This window comes from Mauremys mutica, chromosome 8 (genome assembly GCF_020497125.1).
Source record: "Mauremys mutica isolate MM-2020 ecotype Southern chromosome 8, ASM2049712v1, whole genome shotgun sequence".
Classification (NCBI taxonomy): domain Eukaryota; kingdom Metazoa; phylum Chordata; order Testudines; family Geoemydidae; genus Mauremys; species Mauremys mutica.
In genome coordinates this window covers 101,793,390-101,809,580 of record NC_059079.1, presented here as the reverse complement: position 1 = coordinate 101,809,580, position 16,191 = coordinate 101,793,390, and the positions used below count along the sequence as shown (strand labels likewise).

Sequence of the window (16,191 nt, the reverse complement as noted above, 5' to 3'; positions counted from 1 at the left end):
CATATAGGTGAATAAAAGATCAGATTATTAGCCATGTCAAGCCAGAATCATGAAAGTCACGTAGTAGTTTGGGACGTTTTAAAAAAATTGTTTTGAAAATTATGAACTTCTCTTCTGTGACTAAAAATGAGGGTGATGCTTTTTGAATTAGTACAGTAATTAAGACTGTCAGTCTTAGAATAACTGGAGTTTAATGGTGTTCAGACTGTCTAAATTATAGTAAATAACCGTAGTCAGTCTAGAAAGTGACAAAGGCATAAATATGCCTGGTGACAGCTGGGTCAAGATAAGTCTGGAAATCTCTCAATTTTTTTTTTAATTTGAGATAAAAAAAAGTCACTCTCAGGTACATCCTGCTGTGAAACCTAATTCTGTGTTTATGACATCACAATCAGTTGCCATTGAGAGATTGAGGTAATATATGTAGCATTTAGATGTCACTGTACTTAGAGAGAATTGATCAATGAGAAAGAGAGCTTTTTCTGACACACACATATCTGTGCTAACTAGTCAGAGCGGTAGGGAAAGTTATACAAAAATAATCCAAACAGGAAAAGGAAAATGGAGAAATGTGCTGGTGCATATTAGTCTTAAGCATTTTAGCTGTCCCCATTTAAACTCTCTAATTATTGCCACTCGGACATTCCTAATTGAGTCTGTGATGGAACCATAAAAGTGGATAGAGAGTATATTCAGTATGTCTTAACTTTTTAAACAATTAACAGTATGCTTTAATTAAAAAACATTAATTTTACAGCTTTAGTCTTCCATGCGCTGCACTGTAGCAAAAGCCAGTCTGAACAGGATATACATGGCAAACAAAAAATACCCTCTCTTACCCAGGCGCCTTTTGTGCATTATTGCTTACTAACATAAGGGATGGGGGAGGATATTTCTGAAACTAAAGCACAAAACAAATTTTCTATCCAAAGGCAAACATGTTTTCATCTGTATAAGTAGCTGAAGCCAATGAGTAATTATGAATTCATAGTCGGTTTGATAATAGCTGTTCTAAAGATCCTGTTTTCAGAAGCAGTGGTGTTTATAACAGACGCCTACAGTTTGTGCTGGAGAAAGAGAGGAGAATACAATACAAATAAGAGAAATGCTATATGCATTTTTCATCTTGAATACTGGTGAGCTGGATGGCACTTGTAGGGGCTCATTTGGGGCCCATCTCAACTTTCATTTAAAAACAAAAATTATGTCTCTAGCTCTTTTAATTGTGAACAAAGTCTGGAAACTGCAAACCAGCACAAGTGGGTATAAAACAAAGGAAAGTACTTGCTAGGGCTGAAAGCGAGAAGCAGAGAAAGGGTTGAGAGACCCTAACGAAGCTTCCCCCAGACTCTCCTTTTACGTAAAATAAGTGAGTTAAGGACATATTCCTAAAGAATGATCTTCCTAACCCTTCAGAAAACCATTGCTCCATCTGTGCCCACACTGCTGTAATAACAAGATACAGGAGTCAAGTACTGGTGGATGGAGGGATAACTAAAAATTGTTTCACAGGCCAACTTAGAGAGACGTGTAGTCACATTGACTAAAGCACGAATGGAAGGCTCTCACACTCAGTGATGAGAGTGGTATAAGAGCCTGTGTGGAACAGAACTTGAAAATGCTAAGGCCATCTCTGATTGTCAGTGTTTTCAGCACTAGGACTGTGCTGGCGGCTGCAGCCTCTGACAGCCATCTTGTGGCGGGTGCATCCACCAGTGCTGTGGGATCTGCTCCAATGGGAGCTCCTCTCCTGTTTCTCCCCCCACACGCATTGCTCAGAGCCAATGGAGCACACACCACGTAATGCCTGCACTCCCAGTCCTGGCTGCTGCTTCAGAATTGCACAAGGAGGAAAGGAGAAGAGGCAGGCCAAGCCGTTGCTGTACTGAGTGGAAGTCCTGCGGCTGCTGCGGGCTGCCTCCCCACCTCACCTCGCAATGCCTGCCTGCCCAGCCCCAGATCTGAATCTGAAAATCTGGGTTCCTTCCCACCTTGTCCCTGATCTGCCATTTCTACCCAGAGAAATCCCATCACCTGACCTAGCTCCCAGTCCAGCAGCCTGGGATATCTGGTTCTAATTTGCCATCTCTACCCATGCATACATCAGCCATGAAACCCAACCCTCCCCATTAATTAGGGTAGACCACTTGCATCAAACACCAAAAGGGAACCCCTTCCCCAAACTGTCATCCAGCAGGGGGACCTGCTCCCTACTGGACCAGCCACTCCTAGCCAGAAGCTGCAGGACATCCTGCCTGCCACTACTGCTACCAACAGGGGCTGCACCTACCACTGTTGTGAGGGACAGCTCCCATGTAGATGGGCCATCTGAAGTAGCCTCTATGAGGTGCAGGGAAAACACGGTGGGGTCGAGAGGCACAAGGCTAGAGGGCAGGGCAGAGGAGGGATTGGTGGATTTGGGGGCACTTTGGAATGGATGGATTATCCTGGGGAAGCAGAAGAGAGCATTTTACCCAGGGAATGTCTCATGTATCACTGAGCTGGAAAATTTCTGAGGGAGGCAGTCATTGATAGTGAAATCATGTGCTTAAAAATGATACGCTAATACTGCTGGTATTTCATAGTGTTGACTGTAAAGGATTTCTGGGGGGTGATTTACAAGAATTAATAAACAATAATGTTATGTAGAAGGAACAGTTTACACAATAAGTTTACCTGTTCCCACCGAACTAAACGGCAAAGACTCCCTCTGGCATTAGTGGGAACAACTCCAGACCTTTTATAATCCTACGAAAGAATCAACCAGAATCAGTAAATTCACAATAAATACAGAGTTTTGGAGACTGTCATGCTGGATTATTTTAGCTATTCACAGGGGCATTATTTAATTTCAAGGACCCCTTGGATACATCAGTGTTCAGGGTTGAAAGGGCGATGTTCTCATATTCCTCCTGAGATGTGAAGCATCTGCAGTGGTGAATTAACACTATTAAATCCTTCTGGAAATTCTTGTTGAGAAATCCATAAAAGATAGGATTGATACATGTCGAGAGCATGGCTACCAGGTGGCACAATGTGAACACTAAGTTATGGTGGCAGTTCATCAGGGCCTCATAGTTCCAGTCAAAAACGACATTAAAAATGTTTAGCGGCAACCAGCAAGCTGCAAAGGTCACGACAATTGAAATGAGCATCATATTAATCCTCTTGCTCTCATTTAGTCTGCTCTCATTCTCCCTCATCCCATCCACCTTACCGTGTCTCCGCCGGAGACATACAAATATCTTGAGATAGCAGATAAAAATAAAGCCCAGTGGGAAGCAATACTGGAAAACCAGCAGACTGGTGGTAAAGACCAGTCGCTCTGCCACTGATGGCCATGCCTCAATGCAAACAACTTTGTTCGTGTAGAAATCGCTGTGGTAAGAGAGATTCTTAAAGGGTTCATCAGATAGTTGGTGGAATATAAAAAAAGGAATGGATATGATAAGGGAAACCCCCCAGATGAAGATAATTCCCCAGTAAGCATGTGACATATTCGGCTTCCAGCCACGTGGGTTCACTATTAGCTGGTGTCTCTCGACAGCAATTAATACAAGTGAGAATATGGAGACTGTGACAGACATACTTTGTACAAAAGAGCTGATTTTACACATAGCCTCGCCAAATATCCAATAGTCCATCAACGTGTATGCAACTGTGACAGGAATGCACATGATGCATATCAAGACATCGGATAAGGAGAGATTGGCAATCAGAATATTTGTAACATTTTGAGCTTCTTTCTGTCTTTTTATTATAACAATCAGGCAAAGGTTTCCAAAAAGCCCCACTATTGTAACGACAGTATAAGCCGTGATGAGCAAGAAGACTGCAGGGAAAGAAGGCTGACATGAATCAAAGTGTGAAAACGGTGAGTTGCTGCTGTTTGCAACAGTTCGATTAAACAAACCCTCACTAGGATGCTGAGTGGGTTTCTCCATCATAAAGGAATCCTAAAACCATGGACATAATTTAGTATGCAAAGCCTATTTTTTGGCCCTAATTATTTAGAAGATGTTGTGCTTGGAGCTTCCCAAGCCCATGATTAATAGGATTCAATCTTTATGCTTGTTCTTCATGATGCTCTGTTTGAGCAGATCTGATACTAGTACTTACAGCATTGAAGAATCCTGAAAACAAAAGCAAATGGTAAAACATTAGTGTTTAAACCTATAAATCAAAGAGATTGACACAAGTGGCTTGAGTCTGCCTTTTTGAGGTTCTGCACTCACGATTACAGAGAATCAATAGCTCTCTTCACACAATTCAGTGATTGCAGCATATTATAGTAGAAACAGCAATGACCACTCTATTTAAGGTTTCATAACAGTTCTCATTCAAACACTCTTTTTTTTTTTTTTTTTTTTTAGTTTCACTTTCAGGATAAAATATTGCAGGGTCAGTCTCTGCCCAAAGGTGTATATTTTTGGAAAGTTTGACCAAAAATGGTTCAGTCATTTTTGATTATCAGGAAAATAAAGAACAATGCTTCTGCCATCAAAGGGCCAAATTCAGGCCTGGCACCAATTTCCCAAAAATTACTAAGCAATGCTATAATATGCCGAAGTCTGCCTGTGACTTCATGCACAATGCTCTGTTGTTATGCAGAAGTAATCTTTAAAAAAAAAAAAAGGCGGGGGAGGGGAAGAGAGGGAATGTATCTGGTAAAGCATATTAGATTAACCACCCCATGCAATGTCCTGTCCTAGAACACTACCTTTATGAGGTCTGTAGAATATGAACATCATGGGTCCGGGGGGAATACAGGAGCAGGGTGCAATGGTTGTGTACTGGATTTCCATCCTGGATGCCTTTTTCTACCTGTATCGATGTCAAAGAGACCACCTCCATTTGGCCCTAAATATAAGCAGAGATGAATATGGACCAGATGGAGGCAGCATCTTTCACATATACAGCAGTATCTTCACAGAGTGCTAGCCTCAGGTTCTTTCCTTCCTTTCCATAGATGCATGCTTTAATATTTGCACTAGTTTGTTAAACAGTACAAAGGAATCTTACTGTAGCTAAATGCAGTGTCTGGTCTATAAAAACAAAGACCAGATTCTCCTCTTTCTTACTCCTGATTTATACATGTGTATGTGTAAAACTGTTGACATCAATTGACTTACACTGTTGTAAAACAGGTGCAAATGAGAGATCAGGTTCAGCATTAATGAATCTATGGATTGAGAGTTAGAGACTAGTTAGAGGAGCTGAACTCAAAGCCAAAGCTCAGTGAATTTCTGGGCAGAAACCCGAGAAAGAAAAAGTACCACATAGAATGGCTGCTTGCCCATCTTTCAGTTCTTAAAGACTATACTTGTCACAACCTCTCGGTACATTTACAGCCCTTGAAACAACACAGATTTGACTCACCTTAGTCCCTTTGGTGGGAGGCATAGGGAAATAAGCTCGAAGCAGCCATTCTGCATCTGTAGCAGTAAACATTACACTGTGATAGCCCTGAGAAAAAGCCAGGAAGAGGAAGCAGTATAATTTTTAAGAGAAAACAAATAGAAGAAAACTCCTTACAACAAACACTTTCATTTACATACCCCACTTTTGTAAAATGCTCTATTAGGTCATTATATTTATTAGGTCACCAAGACACAGGGATATTCAGTGGCTTGCATTAGATCATACAAGTCTGTGGCTGAGCTGGGTATTGTACCGAGGTGATATAATGCCAAGACCCGTAGGATTCCCAGGTTTACAGCTGCCTGTAGAATTTTAGGGGCGGAATTCTAGCTTGGATTGCTTTCTTCACATACCTCTGTTTGAAATGAGTCCTGCCATTTCAGATCAGGCAACCGAGTCTAGAAGCTTGGGAAAGGTCTGTCACAAGTAGGGATAAATCACTCGAATCCCAATAAAAAGAAAGGTCTAGTGCAGGCTGGATGGAATGAGGGATGGCATTATGACTGTACTATGTGGGTTTGTATGGCCTTGCTGATCCAAAGGTGAGTGTAGAAGTCTGTGCTAAGGGAATAATACTAAGCTCTGGCCTGGAGCTGTACGATTGTATGAGGGAGTGGAGAAGGAGAAGCTAATGCAACCCAATGGCTGAAATAGCCTCCATGGTCCTTTACGTGCACCCCCGCAACCAGTGAGGAAAGATAGCCACATGACAGCATGATCATCCCAAGAAGTCACCTCTGTGAGTGCATATGCAAGGGCAGCTCTCTCAAGACTCCCAACGTGCCCTCCATTTTCAGTGATTTCAGTGAGAACTGAAGGTGTTTGGCAGCTTCCAGGATTGGGCCCCATGTAAACAGGTGATGTGGCTAGTTGGAGAAGCAAGAAGTTGGAGAACAGGCGCTAAATTAAGCATATTCCCCTGGGGTCCACTATAAATAGCGGTTGCTCTAAGTAGCAGTAATTGCCCCATTGGAGTTTTCACACACACACACAGGGGTATGTGTGCTGGAAAGCAAAGCTAGCCAGTAGGCGTACTGTGCAACCATGGAGATGTCCACACAGCAGCAAGGAGTGAGCGTCCCAGTCTGGGGAGACAGGCTCGTGCTAGTGCACTAAAATCAGCAACATGGACATTGTGGCTCGGACTCTCAAGCCCACCTGGCCCCTGGGCTTGACAGCCCAACCCACAACATCCACTCTGCTATCTTAGTGCATTAGCTTGGTCCTGTCTTCCAAAGAGTCTCGCTGCCAGTGTTAGGGTGTGTGCAGGTCACAGACCCAGGGTCTGGCTGTATGGATGGATTGTTGTCCATGAGATGATCCTCTGGATCTCTGGCCTCTGCTCCTTGCACTGACCACTCGCACTGTCTGACCCCAGGTCTGGGCCCTGCCTCTTTGCAAATAGGGTGCAGAGGGAGCCTATCTATTTAGGATCCATGCACCACCACAAACAAGCCCTGCTCTGCTGCCTCTCTTACTTTAGCAGTGGAGGCTGTGTGGGCCCACCAGGAGATAAGGCTGAGCCAGCTTTGTGGTGTTTTATGCATTATTTATTATGTTTACTTATTTATCCACTATTTCACAATATAATCTAATGATCACTAATTAAATGCCAATGATTATGTATCAACAAGTGCCGAATGTCCTCCTGCTGTGTTCAGTGTGGATTCTGGGACTCCCTTGGCACCTTCTACCTTCAAGGCATGTCCTTTTAATGACCTTGTAATGTGGGCAGTTGCAGTTCATTAACTCTTTGAACACTGGTTGTATTTTGTCATTGTTCCAGGAAAAAAGCTTCATTCCTGATAACTGGAAATTGTTACTGGGTTGCTTGGTAATGTGGGTTAATAAAAGTGTATTTTAGCATATATGTCGTAATAAAAGGTAATTTTAAACATTTCCTCAGCAATAAGGTAATTCCACCCCTCTTCTTTCGACAGTTGGAAAAATACATAATCTCTAGCAAATGATGCCTTAGAAAAACAACCTACACCGCCATGCTGTGCAGCATGTATTAATTCTATTGAACAACATTTTTGAACTAACCATCAATGTTAACATAATCTTTTGCATCATTGAATTGAGACTTAGGTTGGATGTAAAATTCTTTTTTTTCCCTTTAAATATTTACTAAGCAAACTAATCTCTGTAATACTGAGACACATACTTCTCATGCTACAATACCCATTTTAAAAAAGATTCATCACCATAAACAGACACAGAAGGTTTAATAGTATCCCAAATGATAAGCCATTTACCCTGTTCCTTCGTTGTTGCAGAAACATGCTTGAAGCATCCAGAAACAAATGAAAGTTAAAAGTCTAGTCTGAACATAAAATAAGAATAACAAAAATAAGCACACACACACCCCTGTTTGAGTTTGCTGTGAATTAGGCCAAAGTTGGATATTTCCCTCCAAAGTGATTAGGAAAAGTTGCAGTAAAAAAATCTCTGATTTAAACTTGAAAGCGTTACAAATGTAAAAGCTTCCAAAAGTTGCCCTGTCATCCTTAAATTTAAGAAATGGGGAATAAAATAATACTTTGAAATACATATTTCCCCTTCAGATGGTTTGGTATTTTTGCCATTCAGCAGGTTCACGAATGCACTGACTTCTTACCTGTTGGAAAATTCAAGTCATATTTCCAGTCTTCTGTCTGTAACGGATTTTCTTTTCCTTTTCAGGTGAAGTATAACATCAGCAAACACATCTTCTTTGTGCCTGAAGAAATCAGAAGTGCGTCTGTCTGCTGCTAAAGCCACAGCTAAACTTTTCTTTCTTTCCTTCCTGAGCAAACTGCAGCTTCATTCAGATTTCCAATGGGGAATTGAAGCCACCTCACTGTGGAAAGGCTGCTGAGAAATAAAACAAGCTCTGGAATCTAAGAAGAAGGAAACACCAATGAGGAGAAAGCAGGGAGGAGAGAGGACCAGTAGCCATGGGGATGATATTTTCTTTCTCCGTTTTTTCAAGCATTATCTTGAAATCTTGTTTTCAATTACCTTATCTGTTCTATAGTACAAATGTTTTCTTAAGACTCTCAGTTGGATTTCACACGGGTAAATATTTGCAGATGGCTTATTGCTTTTCCCCCAAGGGGGAATGAAAATACAGCCATACAGTAGACTGCTTAGAAGGAGAATACATGGTCTGTTGAAGTGACATTATTTGCCCTACTATAATTAAGACTGTGATTTTTCCATTATAAATACCCTCTATTTTAGGTATTTTATACCTGTGCTGTAAAAATTTCCTCAAGATCAAACCATAGCCCATTATGCAAGCTTGGGAAGAAATAGGATTCATGGTCATTACTGTTATTTTACAATTTAAAAACATATACAGTCATTTCTTTAATAAAGCTTTTATTAAATTTTATTTATTAACTATTTAGAATTGGAGGTGACAAGGAAGGAACTTGTTGGCTCAGGGAGTGGTGCAGGGACATTGAGTTTTTCATTTTTCGGTGAATTTCTTCCTCATATTCCTCTGCTCCCCAATGCCCCCATCTCCAATGCTGTGTCATCTTGGGGTTTTCAGTTCTGGGGAGGTGGTGACAAGAGGGAAAATTAGTCCAGAACTAGTGGGTGTTTGTGTGGGGAAAGCCGCAGGCAGAGCAGATGAAGGTTTCCTGTTAAGCTGGAGAAAGGGAAAGTAGCGAGCAAAACTTTTGGGAGAAAAGGCGGGAGGTCGATATTTTAAAAACCTCACAGAATGTGATCATTGAAAAGCAGTAGAATTTTCAGAATGAGGGAGAGAAATGATGAGGCTGTGTCTATGCTGCATTATAGTGGAGAGTAATAGTCTGAGTTTTTAGCACAGATTTTGTTTTGTTATATTGTGAGGATAAATTTTCCTGAAGGATTGCTAGCATTTACGGTTTTGATCAGGTCAGAAATACTCTGAAACTAGCTTTCTTAATGTATTTTGGAATTTTTGCATCTGTTCCCAGTTAAACCCAAGAAATGGAACAGAACACAGAAATGGAGCATTAACTATAGATCATAAAAATTCTTAAATAGATATATAAAACTAGCAACAACAAAGAAAATAAGTTAGTAAACATTCAACAACTGTTTCAATTCCATTCAATTTAAGTTTTGGACAAAGGTTTGGGATAGTTCTTATCCAAATGGGTACTCCAGTCTTACTGAATCTCTGGATTTGCATAGCCTCCTGTAGAAAGAATGAAAAATATGGGGGCTGATTCTAATCTCACACTGGTTTTATATTGGTGTAATTCTATCAATCTAATTGGATTTAATCTTGATGTTAACTGGTATAAATAAGATTAATGTAAGTCCCAGAATTTCAAAGATATAGTTGCTGGTGATCTCTTTGCGCAACTCCCTAGGGATAGTGTAAATGGGGTATATGGCCAGGAATAGAGGGATCAAGGTCTATTGTTTTCAGCCAAATTGTGTAGTATCTGTGTTTGCAAAATAGGTTAATGAATAGCAGAATTATATTTACTTTATACGAATTTTCATGCTACTTTTAATTGCTAAATAAAAATTATGGCAAACAGTCTTTTGCAGCAGGTAGAGGCAGATTGATAACTTCATGGAAGGAAAGACTACATCTATATTAGTAAACAAATTTAATCTCTGTAATCTGATAACAAATAATTAACATCCTATTGCAGGTTAGACATGCTAAGCAGGACTGATTGTAGATGTTGGATGTAGGAACTCTACCTCTGGAGGACCCCAGCAGCTCAAGGGGTGGTCTTATAGCTCAGGATGCTGGCTGGTGAGTCTTGCCCACATGCTCAGGATTTAACTGATCGCCATATTTGGGGTCAGGAAGGAATTTTCCTCCAGGGCAGATTGGCAGAGGCCCTGGAGGTTTTTCGCCTTCCTCTGCAGCATGGGGCATGGGTCACTTGCTGGAGGATTCTCTGCAGCTTGAGGTCTTCAAACCACAATTTGAGGACTTCAGTAATTCAGACATAGGTTAGAGTTTTGTTATAGAAGTGGATGGGTGAGATTGTGTGGCCTGCATTGTGCAGGAGGTCAGACTAGATGATCATAATGGTCTCTTCTGACCTTAAAGTCTATGAGTCTATGAAATAGTAGGAATTCGGTGAGGGGTGTTTATGGGGGGGGAGGCTAATAAGAGGTCCCTGTCCCAAATGTAAAGAAAAAATCCCAGTCATCACTATTTGATTCTTAATCACATCTCCACAGAAGTACTTCTGACATTAGGTCCAATCTTGGAAGCCCCATGTGCAGGACTCTGAATAAAGTCAAGAGGCGCTCTGCTAACTAGACTGTAAGATCTTTGGGGTGGGGGCTATCTATTTGTTCTGTGTTTGTATGGCACCTAACACAATGGGCTTCTGGTCAATGACAGCTTGATGCTTGCTTGGATCCAAAATATCTATTTATCTGTGGATATGATTTGTATCCTTCTCCCTACCCCTCCTCTGGAGTATCCCTCTCTTCATTGATGACTCCCTAGAATTGCCAGCACCCTCCTCTGCTTCTGTGCCCCAGTTCTCCCACTTCCCAACATCATCTCTGTGTGTCCTTCCCCAGTATTGCTCCTGTGTTCCAACTTCCCCTGAAGTTACCCTGACCCCAGGACTGCTCTCTAAAGGTCACATCATATATTATACCAGCCTGGAAGGTGAAGTAACTGTGCTTCAGGGAGTGGCGTTATATTGGCAACCAATGAGGTCCATTAGGTGATGCTGTGACATGATTTATAGAAGCATTTCTTTGTTCATTTACAGGCCAGGATCCCCAGTCACTACCACATCCAAGAGGGTAGGTGACTATACCTCCACTTTTTTGGAGGGCCTTTGATTTTGCCAAACTATCTAAAAGTAAAACCGTTCATCAGAGATTCAAGGAGAATTTTCTTGTCATATGACTCTACTGACTCTCTTTCACTATTTTGAGGAGTTTGAGGAATTCTGGGGGTTGCAGCTGTGCATAAATTTGAAATTCAGATGGGACCCTAAAAACCAAAGACCTGATTCTAGCAAGGTTCAAAGCACCTTCCACTCCCAGTGGAGCCACTGAGGCCCAGTGTCCTCTCTGCAGACACTAAAGATCCCATGGCTTTTTTCATGAGAGTAAGGGGGTTTGCCCTAAGGCAGAGGTGGGCAAACTATGGCCCGTGGGCCACATCCGGCCCATGGGACCAAACTGCCCGGCCCCTGAGCTCCTGGCCGGGGGAGGCTAGTCCCTGGCCCCTCCCCTGCTGTCCCCTCTCCCCCGCAGCTTCAGCTCGCTGTGCCGCCAGCGCTCTGGGTGGCATGGCTGGCTCCGGCCGGGCCGCGTGGCTGCAAGTTCCTGCTGCTCTGAGCGGCATGGTAAGGGGGCGGGGGGCAGGGAGCAGGAGGGGGGGTTGGATACGGGGATGGGGTTCCGGGGGATAGTCAGGGGACAGGGAGCAGGGGGCAGTTGGATGGGGGATGGTCAGGGGACGGGTAGCAAGGGCAGTCAGATAGGTGTGGGATTTGGTGGGGGGCCTGTCGGGATGGGGGTGTGGATAGGGGTTGGGGCAGTCAAGGGACAGGGAGCGGGGGGGTTGGATAGGGAGTGGGGTTCTGGGAGGGGGCGGTCAGGGGACAATGAGCTGGGGGGTTGGATGGGTCGGGAGTTCCGAGGGGGGCAGTCAGGGGGTGGATAGGGGGCGGGGAGCAGGCTGTTTGGGGAGGCGCAGCCTTCCCTACCTGGCCCACCATACAGTTTTGTAACCTCGATGTGGCCCTCGGCAAAAACATTTGCCCACCCCTGCCCTAGGGTATTGGTTAAAATTGCCTCTCCCACATAGCTGTGAAAGCTGCAATTCAGTAATGTATGTATATAGTTTCCGATTCTTCATGATGAAGGGAGTTACTTTGAATTTACACCAGTGTAACTGAGATTTTGCCAGTGTCTTGTGAATGTCTATGAAAGAGCTGGAATATTTCTTACTAATGAAAACTATCATCTATAACACTTCAAGAAGACATGGGAAGATAAACTAAAGTAGATGGAACACTCTCTCTCTGGTGGCCTTGCCTCTCTAGGGTGAGCAAGATTGGTCCTGCTGTTTTTAAATAAAAATAAATGTCAGTCATATAAAGGCAAGACAAAAATATGCCCTACGGAGCGTCTGCAGAACAATACATAGATGTGGCCTAGGACTAGATGGAAAAAAAGCAACGACATCATACAAAACAGTAAGAAGCTTTTAATGTAAATAGAAAAGTACATAAAGAGAGATTTGCAGCTGAGAAACGCAGAGTGCAACTAGCACTGACACTGGGTCCAGACCTGAAGTTCTTCCTCAGGCAAAACTCAAAATTGTGGATAACCTGGGTAGGCCAAAAGGCCCCCGAGCATAATTTAGAGCAAGTTATGCCAACATCAGTGGTCCCATAGGGACTGTACACATTGAGAGTCTGGTAGAATGCCATGCTATCTTCCCAAGGTCTCACCCACCCTGGGTATCCGCCCTCCCTCTCCAATCATACCACTACGATGCCAGCCCTTCATTACTCAAGGATTCTCTTAACTTGTGGTAAGGGTAATAAGAACATAAGAAAGGCCATACTGGATCTGACCAATGGTCGACTTAGCCCAGTAGGTCTTAGGTCCAGTTTTGCAAAAGTGACCAGTGACAGATGCTTCAGAGGGAATGAACAGAATAGGGCAATTATTGAGTGATCCATCGCCTGTCATCCAGTACAGCTTCTGGCAGTCAGAGGTTTAGGGATACCCAGAGCATGGGGTTGCATCCATGACCATCTTGGCTAATAGCCATTGATGGACCTATCCTCCATGAATAAATCTAATTCTTTTTTGAACCCAGTTATAATTTTGGCCTTCACATCATCCCCTGGCAACAAGTTCCACAGATGGACTGTGCATTGTGTGAAGTACTTCCTTATGTGAATTTTAAGCCTGCTGCCTATCAACTTAATTGGGTGACCCCTGGTTCTTGTATTATGCGAAAGGTAAATAATACTTCCATATTCACTCTCTCAATGCCAGTCATGATTTTAATTATCTCTATCATATTCCCCCATTTGTTGTCTCTTTTCTAAGCTGAAAACAGTCCCAGTCTTTTTAATCTCTTCTCATATGGAAGCTGTTCCACAACCCTAATTGTTTTTGTTGCCCTTTTCCAATTCTAATATATCTTTTTTGAAATGGGGCAACCAGAATTGTATTCAGTATTCCAGGTGTGGGCATACCATGGATTTATGTAGTGGCATTATGATATTTTCTGTCTTACTACCTACTTCTTCGCTGTTGGTTCCTAACATTCTGTTAGCTTTTCTGACTGCCGCTGCACATTGAGCAGATGTTTTCAGAGGACTATCCACAAGGACTCCAAGATCTCTTTCTTGAGTGGTAACCGATAATGTATACCCCATCAGTTTGTATTTATAGTTGGGACTATGTTTTCCAATCCTCAGAAGACCCTCATGGGAAGCTTTCAGGGTGCTTTGTGCTGCTAAGGTGGTAGCATGTTCTGCTAAGGCAGCACAAAGCAACTTGATCTGGAGCTGAGGAACTAGCCCTAATATTCTAGTCCTTATAGTTTTGAAGAAAACCTTCCAAATGTCACTGACATACTGAGGTTGCAGAAACAACAGCTTTGAGAAAGGGGTGAGTTGGTGCCATCCAACCATAGTAATGTTAGCTTTGAAGCCTAATGATGGCATTTAAATGTCAACATTGATAATTATTTCAGTGCTGATAACTTTAGCAGAAACATCCCATTACAGTAGTATGCTTAGCTAGTGTGGTTGCACACCATAAATTAAAGATGAGGAAAGGGTTATGTCATCTAAATCCATCCCCTGGAGCTTCTGAGGTATATAGTCTCCATGCTTCGTCCACTCTAGTTTCTAATGTCTCAAAAGACAATGCTTCCACCTCTGCCCTTGGGGGACTATTCTATGGCCTAACAGAACCCTTCCCTCTTGTTAAGCTTCCCCACCACTTATTATTAGCCTTAATTTTTCTTCTTTTTATTCCATCCCATTACTCCCAGTTATAACACAGGACTCATCGTGAACCATTAGAAGACAGCGGATGAAGGGAAGGATACAGAGGAAAGCCAATGGGAAGGAAAGCAGAGAAAGAACTTCTCTGTGAGGAGAAGAGGAAGGGGACAGCAACACCAAGGGGAAAGGGGAATAGCGAACAGTCACCAGTGGAGGAGAGGAGGCAAGTGGGACCTGAGCAGAGTTCCATGACATCTCCCCACACTACGGACAAACGCTCTTCTATTTTCAGCATGTTCCCCTTATAATCCTCTGAGGAACCTTTGAGGGGATCAATTTGCTCACTTGTCTGAACAGTCTGATGCCCCCCCCCTTTTTTGTGTGTGGAGAAGAGGTCCTTATAGTGTCAGACTTGGAGATGGAGAGTAAATTGCTGTGTATTAATTTAAAAAGTATGGATGCTTTATGATACATTAATATTTGCATCCAGTAACAGCTCTGTTTATTTTAGTGTCCTATATTCTCAGCTTGGGTATGAAAAAGGTTATTCAGTTTCCCCTTGAAGACCTGCTTTTTCATCCATTTTGCTGAGAAATAACACCCTCCCAACCGGTACTAATTTGCACTTGTGTCTGCAGTCTCAACAAAGAGGCCAAGGATTTGGTGGCCATGGAGATTAAATACCCAAAGGCAGCATAGGGAGAAAAGAAAATATTTTTCTAGAAAGCTGGGACTGTCCCAAGGACAGTTGGCACAAATCTCCTAGGAGATTCCTCCAGCTCAGGATTGGAGTGTATAGCAAGAGGCCAGACTGGGGAAGTTTGCATTGCAGATGCCCATGGACCAAGCCCCAGACCCAGGTCAATATACAAATCAGATTTTACCCACAAATCACGCTGTTGCCAATCCTTTAGAATCTAAAATCTAAAGGTTTATTCATAAAAGGAAAAAGATATAGTGTGAGCTAAAATTGGTTAAATGGAATCAATTACATACGGTAATAGCAAAGAGTTACTTGTGCCTCTGACTTGACTAGACTAGCAGTGCCTGGCTGAGTGCGTGTGGCTCTCTGCGTGCATCTGAAAATCATGGTTAGGCGTCCAGGCCTCAGGCTCTCCTTCTAGAAGTGTGCAGCCCTGAGGGTTCTGGGGTGGGGCGGGACTTGAACACAACTAACAAGCTGTTTTCAAAATCCCCTGAGCATCCAAAGAGACACTGAGCTCTGTTTGGCGTCTGCTGCTGCCTGCAGGCCATGTGAACCAGTGCAAGTTTGTAAAATTCTGGCATCAGCCTGTGTTTCAGCTTCCCCTTGTGCAAAATGGGTTAGGGTGACCAGATAGCAAATGTGAAAAATCGGGACAGGATGTGGGGGGTAATAGGTGACTATATAGGCAAAAGCACCAAATATCGGGACTGTCCCTATAAAATTGGGACATCTAGTCACCCTAAAATGGGTATATAATACTAAACGTATGTAAAGTGCACCGAGCTCTTCAGTGGAGTGTGTATATATGTAGGAAGTACAATAAATTATTATTAGAGGGTTCAAAGGGCAAAATGTTAGTATGGGACTGAACCTGCAAACCCTCTGCACGCAGAAATCCCATGAGTTCCCATGGATGGTCTGTCTGTTGGAAAGCTAAGACTTAGTCTACACACAGGGCTTTGCACCAGGTTAACTAAACTGGTTTAAAAGTTAAACTTGTGCAAATCCTTGTATGAATGCTCTTCTACCAGTTTAAAACTGATTATAATAGCTGTTATAATCAATTTACCTAGGCAAACTATGTTACTATGAACCAGGTATAAATGAAAT

General features: G+C 42.7%; 1 protein-coding gene across 3 annotated transcripts; it reads right to left on the bottom strand.

The window, feature by feature from the left end:
- Nucleotides 1-328: 328 nt before the first annotated feature.
- LOC123376272 (neuropeptide Y receptor type 6-like) lies at nucleotides 329-8,293 on the bottom strand. Of its 3 annotated transcripts, XR_006581737.1 has the most exons (5): nucleotides 8,042-8,293; nucleotides 5,380-5,466; nucleotides 4,721-4,860; nucleotides 2,677-4,133; nucleotides 329-1,067 (listed from the first exon to the last, which is right to left on the bottom strand). XR_006581737.1 is itself a non-coding variant. In XM_045028171.1 (4 exons), exon 4 carries the CDS (start codon nucleotides 3,945-3,947, stop codon nucleotides 2,823-2,825), a length of 1,125 nt encoding a protein of 374 aa, XP_044884106.1. In that variant the 5' UTR covers nucleotides 3,948-4,133; nucleotides 4,721-4,860; nucleotides 5,380-5,466; nucleotides 8,042-8,293; the 3' UTR covers nucleotides 339-2,822. The 3 variants fall into 3 exon arrangements, 2 of the variants coding, with proteins under 2 accessions (XP_044884106.1, XP_044884108.1); XM_045028171.1 differs by having other exon boundaries at nucleotides 339-4,133; XM_045028173.1 differs by lacking the exon at nucleotides 4,721-4,860 and having other exon boundaries at nucleotides 339-4,133.
- Nucleotides 8,294-16,191: the final 7,898 nt, after the last annotated feature.

What these genes read in the sequence shown, in the direction of transcription:
- LOC123376272 (XM_045028171.1), bottom strand. Translation starts at nt 3,947, where the DNA reads ATGATGGAGAAACCCACTCAGCATCCTAGTGAGGGTTTGTTTAATCGA.